This window comes from Vidua chalybeata, chromosome 5 (assembly GCF_026979565.1).
Source record: "Vidua chalybeata isolate OUT-0048 chromosome 5, bVidCha1 merged haplotype, whole genome shotgun sequence".
NCBI lineage: Eukaryota > Metazoa > Chordata > Aves > Passeriformes > Viduidae > Vidua > Vidua chalybeata.
Window position 1 is genome coordinate 41,760,818 of NC_071534.1, and position 19,081 is coordinate 41,779,898.

General features: G+C 39.9%; 1 protein-coding gene across 1 annotated transcript in view; it reads left to right on the forward strand.

Moving 5' to 3' along the window:
• Window positions 1-7,173: 7,173 nt before the first annotated feature.
• LRIG3 (leucine rich repeats and immunoglobulin like domains 3) overlaps window positions 7,174-19,081 on the forward strand; it is a 41,136-nt gene continuing 29,228 nt past the window's right edge. The window contains exons 1-3 of the mRNA XM_053943263.1: window positions 7,174-7,687; window positions 14,732-14,803; window positions 15,075-15,149. Coding sequence (XP_053799238.1) covers window positions 7,500-7,687; window positions 14,732-14,803; window positions 15,075-15,149 — 335 coding nt within the window. The 5' untranslated portion in view covers window positions 7,174-7,499. The remainder of the gene's footprint in view (window positions 7,688-14,731; window positions 14,804-15,074; window positions 15,150-19,081) is intronic.

Consider the following 19,081-nt stretch of genomic DNA (forward strand, 5'->3'; position numbering starts at 1 on the left):
CAATGATGGCAATGGGATAGCTTTGTGCAAAATTTCAAGTGCTACTTGCTGCACTGCAATACCAGGTATTCATTTTGTGAGAGCTGGACACTCTGTCCTCCTGACCTTGCTATCAGCTTTTTGTAGCCGACTCCATTCCTCCCCTTTAATATGTGACTTCCAAATGGGATATAGTACTTCATCCCAGTCCTCACCAGAACATTATTTCTTTCTCTCACATAGAAAACTCCAAGTGATATACCCCGAAATGCTTCCTATATTGTTATTGTTAGCACATACTTATTTAGTTTGTGATGCATTACCAGATATTTCTTCCACGTGGTTCTCATTTTGTATTTGTACATGATACTTCACTTATGAATAGCACTTCCCCTTTGGTTTACTAAGTCTTCTAAGATTTAACCTGTTAGTAAATCCTTACTAGAACTTGTTACATCAGCAGGAATCAAAGTAAACTATTACAGGGTTATAATAAAATTTAAAACTACAATTCATATTTGTGATAAATTTTGCTTACTATAGTTACAGTGATATTTAAGGTACTGTCATGGGTTGATGCTGGCCAGATGCCAGGCACCCGCCAAAGCCACTCACTCACTCCCTTCTGTGGCTGAAGAGACAAGAAAAAATGTAACAAAGGGCTCATGGGCTGAGATAAGGACCAGGAAAGATCACTCATCAAATACCATCATGGGCAAAACAGGCTCAGCTAAGAAAATCAGAGAAGGATAATGAGAAGTAAAATAAACCCTGAAAAATGCCTCCCTCCCACTCCTCCCTCCTTGGAGCTCTGTCACCTACTCCAGTGGCTCAAGGAGGCAGGGAATGGGGATGATGGTCAGTTCACCACCTGAGGCTTCTCCTGCTGCTCAGGGAGAGGTGAGAGGACTCCTAGCTACACCATGGAGTCCCTGCCGTGGGAGACAGTTCTCCATGAACTTCTCCAATGTCAGTCCAACTCACAAGCAACAGCTCCCCATGAACTGAAGCAATGTTTGTCCATCATATGGGCAACAGTCCTCCCAAAACTGCTGCAGCATGGGTCACTCTTCCATGGGGTGCAGTCCTTCAAGGACAGGCTGCTCCAGCATGGGAGCAGGGCTCCTCTCTCCATGGGCCTCCCACAGGATGACAGCCTCCTCTTAGGCATCCACCTGCTCTAGTATGAGGGTCCTCTATAGGCTGCAGGTGGATCTCTGCATCCCCATGGAGCTCCATGGGCTGTAGCAGCACAGCTGCTTCACCATGGTTATCACCACGGCCTACAGGGGAATCTCAGCTCCAGCATGTGGAGCACCTCCTCCCTCTCCTTCTTCACTGACCTTGGTGTCTTCAGAGTTGTTCTTCTCACATTTTATCACTCAGTTCTTCTCTTGCCAAAATAAAACTATGCCACAACTTTATCCTTCTTCTTAAATATGTTAGCACAGAGGCATTATCAGCATTTCTGATTGGCCTAACCTTGGCCAGTAGTATGTCCATTTTTTGAGCCACCAGGGATTGGTTCTGCTGGACATGGAAGCTTCTAGAAGCTTCTCACAGAAGCCACCCCTGTAGCTTCCCCACTACCAAAACCAGGCCATGCAAAACCAATACAGGTCCTCATTATAGAAAGAAATTTGAGAAATATGCTCCCATATTATTCTATTTAGCTTAATGTGTATGTTTGAAGGAAGATATTGAGAATCATCTGAAAAAACAGGGTCTAGACTAAACTAGTCATAATGTTCTTTTTATACAGTAGGAGAAAATGTCCAGAGACTGATTCACTCTAAATTCCTTGATTGTCTATTTTAGAAAGGTAGTAATCACTTCCTGGACTTGTCTTTTTCCACCGACTCCAGAAGAAGCCAATACAAATGCTTTAGAAGAGACACCAAACTTCCAAATTGCTAAAATTACACAAGATGAGTCCCAGCTGTAGCTCATTCTTCCCCTAGAACAGACAATCAGACATAAATTCTTCAAAGATTTAGGGCCTAATTCCCATTGATTTCTCACTGTGAGATTCTTTAAGCAGTTGACTTCAAGGAGAGCTACACACCTAAAGGTGTGAATACTTAATAAATAAGTGAATAAAGTGAATACTTAACATCAAGACTGTAAAGTACTGATATAAATCTTAAAAATCGGCCAGTGACTATTTAAGGAGATACAACCTTCAAGCCCTTTTTCCTGGGGCAAAAACTTTCATCCCCACTGCAGAAAGGAACTTATGTTTGAGCTTCAGGTACCATAATCCCCCACTCCAAGGAAGGGGAGCAGGGAAGAACCAAAGATATTACTGTCTGGAAGAGACACTGCTGGGTTCAACAGAGCACTCTTTCAGACTCCCTTTTGGACCACTTTGTGGCCTTTCTTACCACAAAATATTTACTTATTTTAAGAGATTATTTAAAAACCCTCAACAAACTAAAACAACAGGTAGAACAGACCTGGCAGGTGTTTTATTACAGTAGCACCATCCTGAAATTACATCTACTTATTTTTATTCAAATTGACAACATTTCAACTTGAGTGCTCCTTAATGACATAAAACTAAGTCTTATTTTTTTTCTCTTTGATGTTACATCATTGTAGCTGTTGATTGTTTAATTGTCCTTCCAATCAAGCACTTAACTTCCTACTTAGCCCCACACAGAACATAACTTGAAGACATTAACAATCGTCACTAATGCAGATTGCCTTAGGATGTTTTAAGTTTATTTGTAATGGAGGCAAACACTCACTGTTTGGATGAATTCTATAAAAGCTGAACATTTTCTGCCCTAGGCAAAGTTTTCAGAAGGAGTTCACATGGTTTTTCTGGTTGTAATCACAGCATTCAAATTATGTATAATTTGGTTTTCATGGTTTCACTGTTGGATCACATAAAGTCAATTATAATTACTACCAAAAATAAATTTCTCTATGCACCTTGGAATATTCACCATGAAGTTATGACACAATAGAAGGAGATTCACAATTACTAGGAAATTATTTAAGAATATCTTATTAATTTCCTCAAATGCAAATGAAATTGCAATGGTTAATCACAGGGTTTGAAATGAATTGTCATGAAGTCTTAGTGCTACTATAACATAAAAGTAGTATCAATTGCAATACCAAATGGGCAGAAGTAAAGGAAGGTAGGAAAGCTCTTCATTTAGAGTAATTTCCATGAAAAATATTCCAAGATATTGGATGTGATTATTGTTTACACACAAAGAAGTGAAAAGGCTCTTCTGCGTACAATACAGATGTTTTGTGGGACTCTTCAGTAACTTCCAGACAGGTGCCTGAGGTGAAACTTTCTCTTGCCTATTGCAAGGTATTTCATGTAGGCAAGCAGCCTCCAAAAAAGCATGTCCTGCTCCACTTTTGTTTTATAAGCAGGATGGGTCGCACTGGTTCATCTCTCCCTCCAGCTGTGGTTTTAGAAAAAAAAAAAAAATTGTTAGCCTTAAGTTACTCTTTTTAATGGAACAAATTGGTGAATCTCCAAAAGACAGTAATGATCCTGAGAGCACAAACTCTTTACTTCCTTCTCTCAGATAGGCCTAAACATCTTCTTTGACAATAAATAAAACTGAACTGTGAAAGTTTAGGAATAAACAGACAGGACATTAATTCTGCCACTGCTCCTACAGGGTCATTTACTGACAGGAAAGTAAATAGACGGGCCATTGGTTTCTATATCATTCTATCAGAAGTGAAATGTGTCAAAGTGTAAGCAATGTTGTTCTGCTTCACTTCTGCTTTTTGCTGCTGAACCCTACCCAAATCACTTCATTTACCCATGAAAAGTAGAAAAATCTGAAATGAATACCAGACACGGATTTGGATTACAAGGTGATCCAGGAGTACATGGGAAGACTTTGAAATCCTGAGGTGGCCTTAGTGGACAAAATCATTTAAAATTTAGTAGATGTAACTGTTCAGTCCTTTTGACCTTCTGATATTAATCCTGCATACCTAACTACACATAACTATATACGACTATATGCAATTGTCTGATGAAATGACTTGAGATTCCTTTACAAAATGAATAAAAAACCTGCAATTAGATTAAATGAACTCTTACTAATGTTATAAAAGATGTTCTAATTGGAATTCAGAACAGGAAATGCATAGTACCTTAATTCAGTTTTGCTTAATTTAGCAATAGGTAAATTATTTTTAATAATCTGCTAAACCCAGTCTGATTTAGGGTTGACCTTTTCTGGAAGTAGATTATTTAAAAGCAGTGCCTGATTTCAGTGCACTAATGATACGCAAAAAAAAAAAAAAAAAAAAAAAAAAAAAAAAAAAATCATACTTAGCTTCTGAGTGTGTCTTTATCCTGAAGTGAATACATATTTTAAATAACATATGTTTGGACTTGACTCTGATTTACGATAATCAGAGAATGAAAATGATACCATTAGAATCAAGCCATAACATCCAAAACTGGGCAGTATCTCAGTACACAATCCCCTACCAACACATCCACAGGAGTATGCTTGGCAGTGTTGTGGAGGAAACTAATCTCGTTAGCCAAAGAGAGAGCTTGAGAGTCTAGTTTTACAAGAATTTTTCTCTGCAGCCATGCTTCCCCCTCCTCAACATCATTCCCTCAGGCGGCTCCTGTATTCAGGCTGTCATGGAAAGGACCTGTCTTTGCATAACCACAAGTCAAGTCTCTTCCTTGTGCAGCTACATGGAAAACTGGCTAAGGAAATTATTACAACTCAGAATTAAAGGAACTGTGTGTGTGTTGTTATTATTTTTAAGGGGTTTCAGTCAAATCAGTCCCCTAATCCTGGTGAATCCGCCATTATGCTAATGCCAATGCCAAAAAATGGTCACCACAAGTTCCTTGCTACATGTGGAGGTAACGGGATAGATGAATGGGAGACCTCTTATTTTGAGATAAGCTTACTTTTAAGCTTATAAGATATAGTTCAGCCAAACTTGTGAAGGAGGGACTTGTATTTGCTTATGTACAGTCACAGTGCACGCTCAACCTAAAACCAGTGATGAAGACACTCCTGGAACTGAGGGCTGCATGAACTTGCAGTGCTCATATGAGGTCTCTGAGACTTCTGAAGAGAGCAAATCTCCCTGTAGGAAGAAAGACTTTCTGTCATGGACTCTGAAGTACAGATACATATAAGTATATATAAGCACTGTAGGATTCATAATATTGATTAGTTTGAGAAAAGAAGCTGCAAAGACAAATGAACTAATTTTCTGAATTGATTTACCTTGTTTAACTGAAACCAGCTTCATATATTACTAGCACTAAATATGCATTAGGTTTTTCTAAGGACACAGTATTCCCTGACTGCATGAGTGGTTTTCAAAATTACAAAACCAGAAGTTCCTACCCTTTTAATCTCTTTTTTTCCTTGCTTTTGTTTCTCAGATTCTCTCTTGTTCCACAGTTCACATAAGCACGATATATATTATTAACTGCTATGATAAAATAAGTTCAAAATGCTTTGTTTCTAATTTTTCTTTTCCTTGGATGTTAAAACTGACAGCTTAATGATTCTCTTGCCACTTACTAGTGAATCACCACCCTTACCAACACTCAAGAGAAGCTCACTTTTCCCAGAAAAGTGAGGCCTTTTGCTGTGCATTCTGGGAACTATAATACAAAGCTTAGTTACTTTAAATCTATTTTAATTTTTGTAGATTCCTCAATAATTACCTGGAGCAATATAAAGTATTTTTTTATTACTTTGCAAAATTAGCAAGTATAGCATATCTTACCTATATGTAAACACAACATGTTCAAGTGTCTCTTTATCTTGGTGTTATGGTGTGAAACAATTGGATAGCTAGAACAAATGCTGGAACTTGAGAAAATAAGCTGACTTCCATGGAAACAGGTACAGACTAATCATGCATAGCTTCAAAAATCCAAATTGAGCACTGTCCTGCTGTTTGTTTAGAACAGCTTAGTGTTTCACAGTCTTTGTTGATCTAATGTCACCCTAATGTTTTCCAAAGGAAGACTGGAAAAGAAAGTGCAATACTGACATGCCAATGGTACCAGGACAGTTTTCATTCACTTTAAATAAATAAAAAAAAAAAACTTGTAAAGACCTGCTAAGTGATTTCTATCCTTTATTTTGTTCCTTTGCTTGTTTGCTTGCTTTTATACGTAGAAAAAAGTGTGTTCCTGCAGCATTTGTTTGTTTTCCCATGGTAATTTCCTTAAGGAACACCAGTGGTAAATGGAGCACAAGCTGACAAAACATTGCAGAGCTCTGCACACCCTATGCATCTGAAACAGTCATGTTGACAATGGCACATGAATGTTTGTAGTTTCTTAGGAATTGTCAAGTTTGCCTTGCAAACTCATGACTCCTGGCTAAAATGTAGTTTTCTTTAACAAAAATCCCCCTATCATGATATATACATGGAAACAATAAAAACTGGGACAAAGTTTCAGCCTTACAAATCTTGATACTGGAGCTGTCAAACTTCTTGAGGCTCCAAGTTCACAGTGTCCAAGATGTCTGCCATCTTTCAGGTGCACATGTAAAGGTGGGAGGGAAAGCAGTGTTCGGGAGCAATTTGATGGCTGCTGCTCCTGCAGAGTAGGGGGGTGTGAAGCCTTCAGTAACTGAATCCGTTGCAGGGTCCGCGCTTACATATGGAACTTGAACAATAGGTATTTACTTAAATTACATCAATTACCTCAGACATGTGGAATCTGTACGTCCTGCCCACTTCCCTGAACCTTTGGAGCCAGGATCCTGTGGGGAATATAATGGGCTTAATTACGGTGTCTGGACTAGCCGTGTAGGACCCGGAAGGCAGGAGTTAACCTCACCTCACCTTTTACATGCCAGTGACCCCAGGCTTGGCTGGGAAGCCTGGGGCCTCTGGAGCAGCTTCTGGATTACCACGACACACGCTACCTGGCGTGATGGCAAAGAGAAACCCCGCGCGAATACGGCCATGGTGCCCGTGCCTTCTCACTTCGGCCCGGGCGTGGTGGGCGACGCTCAGGGCACACAGGGCCCGCTCCCGCCCGCCCATGGAGAGGCCGAGGAAGGCAGCAAAATCCCATAGTAGCGCCCGCCGTGCTGCGAGGCGGGGGCCCGGGGGTGCCACCTCCAAGGCTTGGCAGCAGTGGGACACGATGCCGGCCCACCCGCGCCCTGGCCCACCATCGCGCACCCCAGCCCCGCGGGGCCCGGCCGCGGCTGTCACATGGCACGGGGAGGGGGCTGCGGTGGGGCGGGCCGTGCTTGGGGCTCCCCCGGCCGCGCGGAGGCGGGCTGAGGTGGCGGAAAGTTTGCGGAGTGGCTGGCGGCCGTGGCGGCGCTGCGGTCCCCTCCCGCTTTCTTGTCTTTACTTTTTCTATACACCCGTCTTCCATCGCCTTCACCTCTCAGCGGTCGCTCCGGGGCATGAGCGGCAGCCGCCACCCGCGCTGAGAAGCAGGAGGTCGTGCCTCGCTCGGCTCTGTCAGTGGGGGGAACGCCAGGGACGGGAGCGTGGGCAGCGGCTCCGAGCCCGCCATGCTCCGCCGGTCCCGCTCGGCGCTCGCCGTCCTCCCGGCGCTGTTCCTGCTGCCGCTGCTACTTGGCGGCCGCCCCGCCGCCGCCCGCTGCCCCGCGCCCTGCCGCTGCTCTGGGCACCTCGTCGCCTGCAGCCGCCTGGAGTGGAGCCGGCTGCCCGAGCGGCTGCCCCGGGGGGCGGTGCAGCTGTGAGTATCGGGGCGGCAGGCTCCGCGGCGGGCTGGGGGCACTGGTCTGCGTCCGTCCGCCCGCCATCTTCTGCCCCCGCGGCCGCGGGCGGGCGGGCTTTGAGGGGGCCGCGGGTGTGGTGGCGGCAGCGAGGTGGGGGAGTGGGCAGCACTGGGGCTGCGGCCGAGCTGTCAGCGGGCGCGGAGAGGTCGCCGGCGGCCGCAGCGGGACAGCGTCCCTTGGGGCAGGCTGCGGCCCCGAAGGTGATGGCGATAAGCGCCCGGCTGAAATGGGCCCGGGAGCGCTTCTCAGTGCCGGAGAGGACGAGGAAAAAGTTTTGTTGACTTTCTTGGACAACGTGCAGTAATCAACACGTTAGCGCTGATCGGTGTTGGGAAAGCTCCTATCGGTTTTCTTCGTGCAGCTCTTCATTCCTGGGTAGTTTCGGCGCTGGCGATGGTGCGGGCCCGCTCGGCCCGGTGCCGCGCAGTGGCCGAACCCAGGGCAGCGCCAACTCAAGTGCCAGATGAGGAAAAGTTACTTTCAGTGATAAACTTTTATAGAAAAAGCATAAATTAGGTTAGCTTTCTAAAAGCTTGAAAATGGACGAGGGACTTCTCATATTTGTTTTTAATCGCTTGTCGCTATATATCGTCTATATATATTGTATTAATTTTCTGTTACATTTTCAAAGCAGATCGAGATAAGGGCTTTAAAGTAAACAGGAAGACTTTCAATTAGTTGTGGCTAATTCTGTTCAATTGCCTCGTCTGGAGGTCATGCTGCTTTACTCATGAAATGTGGATGGCTGTATTGACACCATATGGAACTGAACACAGGCACGGCTCTGGGAGTTGAGTATTTCCAGGACTGGTATACGAAAGTGTGAGGGGAAAGAAACTTCTTTTTTTTTTGCTTATGTGATTGAAATATACAGCTCTACTAGTGCATCTGCTTTACATTCAGCAACTAGTTTTGCTTTCTATTGCATTTCATTTCTCTTATTTTTTTGAACTGTTTCAATATGCCCACTTAAGTTTTCTGACAAAACCCAAGGATTTTGTTTTCATAGAAGGTAAGCTTTATAGTTTTATTTTTTAGCTTAGCATACATTAATGCTGTTAAAATTCAGCTGTGGTAAATAAAAAGGGGAAAATCACAGAACTTTTGATTTTTTTAGAGTTGCTTTAAAACATTTTTCGTTAGCAGTAATCCAAATTTGTTTTTTCCACTTACGTTCCCGACAGACAATAAAACACATTGCAGGACTTTTTTTATTGGCACAAGGGACGTTTTTTCTAATTAGAATTCCCTTGGTAGTGTAAATTGCCCTTATGTAAGTTCACATTCCTTTAAAAGTGTGAGAAAATAAGTTCCGCTTGTATAAATAAGCTTTGGTCTGTTGTGAGAAACCCTGCTGTGATCAGTCATTGGACAGCTGTGTCACTTGCTTTTAAACTCACAGAAGTACATCTTTGTAGGTGTCACCAAACCATGTGGTCTGGCCGCTTTTGTGTAAATATTTCTTTTGTTTGTGACAAATGCCTTAGAAGTACCCAGCTCTTTCTTCCTTCCCCTCTTAGTAAGAACAAGGAAGAGTGTGGCGTTGTCTGTTACCTCCAGCTACCCCAGTACTTGGACCTGGGATTGTGCAATTTGATAATCAATGCGTTCAGCTTTACATACGCAAAAAAGTTTGACTAGTTTGGATTATTGTTGCAACAAACTGCACTTTACAATTTGTAAAAGATTGTTTATGAATTTTATTGCTATATGTCTACTATGTTTTCCATGAAACTCTATAGTGGGTATAGCCAAAGGCTAGTAGTTTAATTGCAGGTTTTCCAGTCCTCTTGAGAAAACAACAGGTTTTTTTTACTACGTTCTTAACATACACTGGTGAGACCCCCAAGCAGGAGAGTGGAAGCTTTTCTGCCTGAGAAGGTCTAGGACCATGTTAGGCTTTACACCTTCCTTTGCCCATCTGTACTGACCCATATGGAGAGCAGGTTTCGGAAACTCCTGCTGCATACTTTCATGCCTGTTTTGTTCACATTCCCTGCTGAAATAAAATAAGAGTGACCTCAGAATGGACAAATAGGGGAAAAAAATGAACCTATGTCCCCGTCTTATGGGTGGCAGGTGTGAATCTACTGTGTATTATGGAAGTGTCTTCATAGAGTGTAAACAGGCTATAATTGCCAACTTCACTGTGATTTTAGCTAAAAATGCCTTCTTCTATTACCTTGCCTTCATGAGAGGTAACAGTCTGCTGAAAACTGATAAACATTTATAACGCCTTTGTGTACAGATAGTTTTGAAGTTGGATTTCCATTTAATTCCAGGATGTGTATCCTGATATTGCAAGAATGTGAGGTTGTTAGAGCTGGTGGAGGAGGAAGAGTGGCCAGAGTCCTCCATGTGTGCAAACTCCCATTGGCACTGCAGTACCCTTTGCCAGGTTCACTCAGGAATGCTAGAACTGCCGGTGGGGCAGGAGGGAAAGTCTGAAAAATGGTTTTCACTTGTGTTTATATTACATCTTTAGTATTTACATTTTATAAATCCTCTAGTTCTCTACCAGAATTGCCAGAAAAAAGACCTGTATGGTTTTCACAGCTGTTTTTCAATATTTTCCAGACTAAAGCTTGAACATAGCAAGCTGATTTATGAGTCACTTTGGATCAGTGTCTTAAAACAGCTACAGCCTGGCTTTTTGTTTTTCAGCTCTGCTGATTTCTGCTGAATTAGCAGCTCTATAGGCCCCAGTGGGACTGATTAAGGAACTGTTGCTGGATTTGCATTTTAAAATTTGACTTGGGGCTCAGGTTTCTGAGTTCTCTAAGGAAGAAGATGATAATTGTGACTAAGTGTTGTAAATTAAGTTAGAGTCTAAAAGTTATATCTATAAAATGTGTGAAGAAGCACTTGTGTTCTCCCTCTATGCATTAGGCTTCATATCAGTTTTTAATCACACAAACATAGATGTTCAGAATTAAGTTTCAGCTAATGCTGGGACTTGTGAGTTACAAAAAATGGTCATAAAAACATAATGGAAGAAAACTGTCCAATCACTTTTACTAGAAATGTGAGGTAAAGAACAGGTATATATGCTTACTACTGCTGTAAAGAATTTCTTAATATGTATCTGATTTCTGACTGTTTTCAGTGTTCTGTTCTATCTTCTATAACTTTTGAAATTCTAGTAGCAAAAGTAATCACAGAGGGAATTTTCTCCGCTCTTGTAATTTGGTTTTAACACACAAGGAAAATTCAGAAATGGAAAACGCATAGTAATAATGTTTGAACAATGTCAGTTCCATTTCTGTGAAGGAAAAATAGAATTTAATTTTCCAACTTTTTCTTTGTACATGTTTTAAGGTATGGTGAGAAATGCATTGGACTGAAATCAACTTTCAGCTTTGCAACTGGGATGTTGGATTTTTATATTTAAAAAAATTGTGCCAATCCAGTGCTTATAAGTTTGAAAAACTTCTACAGGCTTAAGCTTCACTTAGATTATTAGTAAAAGGCAAATATTTTAATTCTTGGTTCACTTTCAACTAGTCTGATTGAACTTAAAATGTAACTTGCAAGGCTTTTTTTACTGAATTTTCTTGAAGTTTCCTATGCCAGTAGTAGTGAAGTCATGTTAATAAAATATTTATAATACGTTTTTTTTGCAACTATTGGTAGACAAGCACTATATATATACTATATGAAACAGGCAATTCAGTATTGTCTGGAGGGTTAGGCATTTTTTGTTGGTTTTTTGCTTTGGGAATTTTTTTTTCATCTTGTGTTTGACAACCTGGTGTAAGTAAACCAGGCATAAGAAAATTTTATGTATGTATTTTTTAAAGTAGGTGCTACTTGGAAAATGTGAATGTATCTTCAGTGTTAAAAAACAAACACCAAAAAAAGTAGTTTGAAACCTAGTGTTAGTTACGCTCACGGTTGCCTTGATAGACTCCAGATGGATGTGAGTTTGAGCTATGAGTGAAAGTGTCTGGCTCCAGTGTGGTGATCATGCACAGCAGTGGTTGTAATTGCAGGATTTTTATAGTTTAAGGACTCTGCCAGATTTTTTTTAACTTGTTTTAACTCCAGCAGAACAAATCTACTCACGTCTGTTACTGTCTGGTAGGTCCTTTAGGCAAACTTGCCTTAAACAAACCTTTTGCAGAGTTTTTAGGTGAAATGAAGAAATGCAGGTTTTTAGCACTAATGTTGAAAGCTCTTTGTTGAAATAATTACTGATTCCTAAGTCTTGTCTGAAGCGTGAACAACAGTAACATGTTAGGCACTAACAGCCATAACTTGACTGAATTTTGGCTGTTTATTTGCATAGTTCTTATAATCCCTACAGACTAAAGCCAAATATTGAATTAAGTTTAAGGGCAAAAACTGTCTCTACTCTGCCTTTAAGGACCAAGTTAGATTGCTGTCTAGATTTTTGTAGCAGCATACTTTTTCAGTATTTACACTTAAGAATGCAGTGTGAGAATTTCAAATCTGTGCAGCTAATGCCTTCAGATGTTAAAGGGATTTTTTTTCCAGTGTATGGCCTGGAGAATGTTTGCACTAGATCTTCAAGCAGTGAAGATGCAGTCCTCTTGACATTAGTATGGTTAACCCAATATGCAGGAGAACTCAGAATCATAATGGTGGCCTTTTGAAAACATTGACACTGTATTGGTTTTCCATTGTTAAGGGGAAAATCTGTAGGGGTTTAGATACCTGAAAATCAAGGCACAGATATATATTAGGTGCTTGAGTCCAGAGCTGAGTCTCTGAAAACATCCTCTCTGTGCCCACCTGAAGGTGGTGGAGTGTATTCCCCTCCTGTAGGTGGCTCTCCCCCAACTCTCAGCCCCTTCTTTCGTTCTGGAAAATGCCATTCACACCTGCAGTTCTGCCCTGTGCAGTCCTGGCTTGGGAAACACAGCATATCTCTTTTCCCTGCCTGTGGCTCTGAACAAGGCTCTTGCTGAGCTGCCACAGCTCAGCAGCTCCCTGGGCCTGGTCCATTTGGCTGGCTCAGAGCATACCTTACAGCTGAGTACTGGTGGTACCCCTCCTAATATACATACATGCCTGGGATTATTTTTTATACTTAATTTTTATTATTACTGGGGGATTTTTTTTTTTACTGCCAACGGTAGGAGAGGACAAAAGTGACAATTAAACTGTCCTGGCAACATGGAACAAGTCAGTTGGGAGAATCTAAAACAGAGTTTTACTATTCACATGTTCTGCTAAGGAAGCCTAGGTGCCTGGCTGAGTTGCAGAATTACACCTGTGTCTGAGGTTGTGTAATCATGGAAGCAGGGAAACTGGAGTTCTCTGGATCTGTGGGTTTGCAGGGCTTAGTCACAGAGCAGAATGCCTAGCACAGACCCTGAACTTGACTTCGTTTAAGGCAGCTCTGATATGTGTGCAGCAGGGATATGCTGTTCATCAGCTTTCTTCACTTCAGGAACTGTGGATGGAGAGTAAACACGTCCATGGCAGTCAGGCCTGTGTTTGGTATGCTCAGCACAGATGACTCTACTGAGTCATCTTACCCAGAAAAAGTGAGGAATCATGTAGTTTCCTCATAGATTCAACTTGAAATGACACTTTGTGCTTGTTGGCTTGGTGAGGACCCCAGGAATGGTGGATGACTCCTAAGTGCTTAATTAGCATGGGGAAAAGTATCATGGAGTGTGAGCAATTTTTTTCAAAAGGATGCTTTTTAAAGCACCCTTTACCTGATACTACAGCTGCTCACTGCTGAAGTGCACTGATTCATTTCTTTATATGTCTGCATTACAAACACTCACTGGAGTGAATTTAAGAATTCACTAAAATAATGTCATTTTTGTTAGCTGGCTTGGATAAATGCAGTGTTTTAACTTGGAACAAATGCTTGCAGATGCCTGGATTGATGCTGGTGAGGTAGTGATAATCTGTAGTAGGGGAACAGAAAAGTGCACGTTTTGGTGGATGAGTGACTGAGAAAGGGAAGGCCTTCAACAGAGCTAGTCAAGGTTACAAGGTGAGTTGTGAGTCTGTACCACTTGTGCAGAGGTTTAGAGATGTGCAGGTTTGAGTTCCTGCAGTTAGCTTTTCTGTCTTTTACTTTATGGTTACTCTTATTTCTGTTATGTTTCCAGTGCTTCTGAGGCTACAGCAAAAATTTATTAGGACTCTTGTATGATGTCAAACGTTTGGGAGGGTAAAGATACATGGCACTGTAATGAAAAGTATTTCTTGTGGTCAAGAAGTGTTTCATTTTTAGTACCTGGCTTGTTTGGTAGCAAATGCTGCAAAGGTGTTAACAATTGCTTATAAGCTGCATTGTTATATACTGGGATCTTCAACATGGCACAAGCTAAGTGTTTAAGCTACTTCTTCAAGGGTAATTAAGTATGGTATTAATATCACCAGTATACAGACATCTTAAAACTCAGAATTTGCCCTTGCTATGTCTGTTTTCTTCTATTTCTTAAGATCTCCATTAAATTTGGTTATGTGGGAATGGTGTCCGGAATTTTGTGGAAGCATGAAAATACAACTACCATTATGAGCAGTCTTCATTGTGTATTTGTGAGCTGTGCATTACTTTTGAAACATGGGTGAGAAGAGTGAAATACTATGATTATCCAAGGAATGAGACTGCCATGACTATTATTTTTGAGTTTTACTTGTTGAAATAACCAAGAGGTTGTTATAGCCGTTTTTTTTGTTGTGAGGGGCTGTGGAAGAGGGGTTGTTGGTGTATCTGAGTCAAAATCTTAAGAAGTTTTCGATTGGTCCTGTGCACATTACAATGAACAGTTCTATATTGTTCAGAGATACTAGGAATTTCTTTGACACTGCTAGCAGTGATCAAGGTATTTGCATTTGAATTTGTATTTTTATACGTTGTGTAAGCAAATTAGTTTCTATTCTAATTTTGCTAATTAAATTTCTTTACGTACTTGGAGACAAGTGAGAACATAATTTGGATTGAAATTGCACTTCTTTACCTAATATTGTATGGCAAAACTGACAGGGTGTTTATTTTTGTAACCTCATAGGGACTTAAGTCACAACAAATTATCTTCAATCAAGACCAGTATCTTGGATCACCTTCATAGTCTTCAGGAAGTGTAAGTTAATTTGTCTTAATTAAAAACCGTACCAAAACATAAACCCCAACCAAAAATACCCAACCTGTGTTTGTGTATGCTAATTGTATAGTTATTTCTCTAGGAATGGTTGCTTGAACAACAAAGATGCTTGCTGTTCTCATATTTTACATTAAGTGAAACTGGAATTATTTTTTAATTTTGAGGTGACACAGTTCAGCAGTTTAGCAAGTCCAGTGTACCTACTTCTGATTAACATAAAAGCTAACTCTCCCTTTTGTAATATTAATAGGAAGTTGAACAACAATGAACTGGAGATAATTCCAGATCTGGGACCAGTCTCGGCAAATATAACTCTTCTGTCTTTGTAAGTAGATCTTACTCTTGTCCCTGGTTAGTGGAACTAAATCTACAGGGTTCATGGAAATATGTGCATTACAGAGATTAAAGTAAAATAATTGGAAATAGAGCAGCTTGTGGTTAGGAAGTTGATTATGTCATATTATTTAGTAGTTCTTTAAAATGTGTATAATTGAGCTTAATCCTTGTTTTTGTGCTTCTGAAATACAAAGACTGCATTAGAATTAATTTATGTTGTGGTAGTACCCAGAAGCCTCAGTCCTGTTGTGCTAGGCACTGTACAAGCATCTGTAAATGTTACACAGACTTGTACAGTGCTGTCTTTAAAACAAGACTTATGTTCTGTCATTATGCATCTTGGCTGAGATCCTGATGTGTTAAATCATGGCAGAATTCCATTAATTTGCCTGGACAATAAAGGGAAATCCCCATGAGATGCAGCTTCAGAACAAGTATCTAGGTTAGAAGATGTTTTCCAATGTCTTGAAAACTTATTTTTGAGCCCATTTTAATGTGTGGCACTTTTTTTTTTTTTTTTTTTTTTGTCTGCAGTTAATACCGAAAATTGTGACACATGATTGTGTCCATGTTCATTGCTTTTCATGAAAGAAATGAGTAAGTTACTTGGTGTTCAATTTTAATATGAGTATGAAGCTGTAAAAGGCATATAGGGCCCATAACCAAAAAAGTTGATTTTAAAGGAAATCTTATTCCTGATGTTTTAATGATAAATTAGTTGGATTTCTTTTCTGTGATTTAGTTTCCATAAACAGTTGAAGGAAGGTGTAGAAAAGTAGTTACTATCATACTATTAGTTAGAAAAAAAGACCTGTTTTGCATGTGTGGGATTTACGTTTTATCAGTGGGAATCTAAAGTGTCTAAAGCTAATATGTAGCCGTCTGGCCAAATCCTGTCCTTGAATACAAATTGCAAGTTACCTTTCTTGAAGAATCCTGAAGGGTTAAAACAATACAATAAACGTTAGAAAGCTGTTCAGTTAATTAAATTGATCACTATTCAATTGCTTACATCTGGTGATTTATAGGGGTTTGTTTTTACTTTAGGCCTAGGTTGGCCTAGGTCAGCCAAGTCAGCTGGTGCAGCCGCTGTGTCTGGGCTGCTCTGTTTGAATAAGAACTAAGTGACATTTGATACTGATGTGGTTTCTTACATATCAGAAAAGAATGAAAGAAAAAGCAGATAGTGTCTGACAAATAACTGTTGAATTTAAACACATATTTTATTTTGCAGTAGCATTGGCATTACTTTTACACTGGCATAGCATTCTGTAGTTCAAGCACCTAATTGATCTAAAAATTTTATTTCTCACATAAATTTTACCAACTTGCTAAGGTCCTCTTTACTACAAGGGTAGAAATACTAGCATAATGAAATGGCTTATATAGTCTTGCTTTTTTTCTGAATTCTTAGCATTTCTCTTTCTCATGGAAACTCAACAATTGCTGTTTAGAGGAAGCTAAAATCATTCTTTTGCAGCTGTGCAAAAATTTTGGTATTCCTCTGAGAGAATAAATAACTGTCAGTCACTGTTGAGTTGTTTGTTTCATATCCTTATGTCCCTGGCTTGGGACATTTACTCAGGCAGTCAAACATGGAAAAATCTTTGTTAGATCTGTGCTATGCACTGGATATGCTAACACTTGAAAGAAAAAAAAAGTATTTTCTAAAAGCTTTTATCACACTACTAATGCAGTTAAAGTTGCTCTGGGTGGGTGTTAGCTTGTTTTCATTCTAATTCTGTGTGTGGATAAGGAGATTACTGAATGTAACTGTGGTACAGCTGAGATTTAATACCTATTCTACGACTATGGCAGGGATTCCTGGAGTTTAATATGGCAGAAATAATTACTTTAATGTTTTGTGTTAACTTATGAATTCCAATCTACAAGTTAAGATAATTGTTTGTTCTATATCAAAACAGGTGAACATAGAATATAAAATTAGAGTTGTATTGTCCAAAAATAAATCATCTTGTCTCTTTTGCACGGCTTTTCTTTAAAACCTAGAGTAGAATCATAGAATCATTTAAGTGGAAAAAGACCTTTAATATCATCAAGTCCAACCATTAATTCAGCACCGTCAAGGCCACCACTAAACCATGTCTGTAAAAGCCTCATATGCACATCTTGTAAATACTTCCAGAGATGGTGGCTTAATCCCTTTCCCTTTGCAGCCTGTTACAATGCTTCACAACCTTTACCATGGCAAAATTTGTAGAGAGCAATAAGGTCTCCCCTGAGCCTCCTGTTCTTACTGGTTGGATATTATTTATGTAATGATCTTAAATTTAATTTCATATAAAATAGTATAAATAAAGAGAAATAAACATACCGCTGTTTGGCATAAAAGTAGATACGGTATTGTGGTATCATAAATGAACAAATAATCTAATACTTTTTTTAGAAGTGAAAAAATACGTGCATTTGGTTTTTCTGTGGTTGATGTTATTTTAAGGGATTGAATCAAATTGATTTAATGTATCTTAAGTCATGTGAAGTCATGACTTAAGTCATATGGAACAATTAGAATATAAGTTTTAGAATCACTCTTCAAAGAGACATCTGATGACTTTCTCCAGGATTTTAAACTTTTGTAAGAAAAGAGGTTGTGAAGCCTTTCCAAAGCAAACCACTGTTTCCATGTTGAGTCTTTGTTCTGGCTTTCAAATGATGGCAGAAAAGAGGGTGATAGTCTTCTAGATTTGATTACACTTCTTATGACATACTTATCAGTTGGTTCATTACTATCAGTTGAAAAGCCAGCTGTTTTTATTCCAAGGAACCTTCAAGGAATGCTGGAGAAGTGATACCCTCTTTTCTTGCCAATATCTTCATTATTGAAGAAGCTCTATTACAAGATTTTTTCTTTTACTTGTGAAGAATTCTCACTGGGCTGGGGAGCCTTAGAATTTTGCCTGTTCTGCAAGAATTTCATTGCCCTGCAGAGGAAATTTTACTGCTGGTATGTCTCCATAGTAGTGCAGGTATCCCCACACAACCATGTATGTCAGAATTCTTCGAAAGATATAAACAAGCATGGGTGGATTATCATGTTAGTCCAGTTTCCATTTCTGGAGCTACCTCATTTCTAGCTATCTAGCTGATATTTTATCTAAATGAGATATTTACATACTAATGAATTATTCAGAATAAACGTACCCAGAGCAGGAGGTTAGCCCAGTCTCATGGTCCCAGTCTGTCTGTAACATGAAACAGCAATGCTAACATTTTGTTTTTACCAATGCCAGTTGAGGGTTGAGCATCTTGGGAATGAAAAGTATCAGACAGGCACACCCCCTCACCACCACCCTGGGAGATGTGTGAAGGCACGAGTATACAAGGATATTCAGGCACACTCTGCTTACATGGCTGGAGATGTATCTATGATTTTATTCATGTGATGAGTATATATCTTGCTAGAGCTTGTGAACCTCCTGGGAATCTGGATACTACTGTGAGCTACATGGGTGGTAGTTCAGGGTATATCTGGTCAGGAGGCGTAGGTCAAGTCTCTGTCTGTAAGAGAAGGCATGAAAAGAGCAGTATATTAAGGCAGGAAGAGGGAAGTTCAGGTGTTTGCCAGAGATTGTCAGCACAGTAGCTCCAGCCAGGAGGTCAGTTCCCCCACATGCTGGCAACATAAGCTTTTGAGGAGAGTATTGGATTTAACAACTGCTTACCACAGGTATAATGTATAGACACCACACATTGTAATGTAAGTGTATTTATCTATCCCTAGAAGTAAAATATGTTAGAAGTTTTCTAGTTTACATTCCTGAAGTAAATGTAAAAACAGTTAAATTAATGGAGAATTTCTTTAAATTGTTGTATTTGAGAATTATTCATTTATTGGAGAAGAAACAGTTTATTTTTTACCGTTCCAAGATAGTTGGATTGTTTTTGTATCAGGTACAAAAA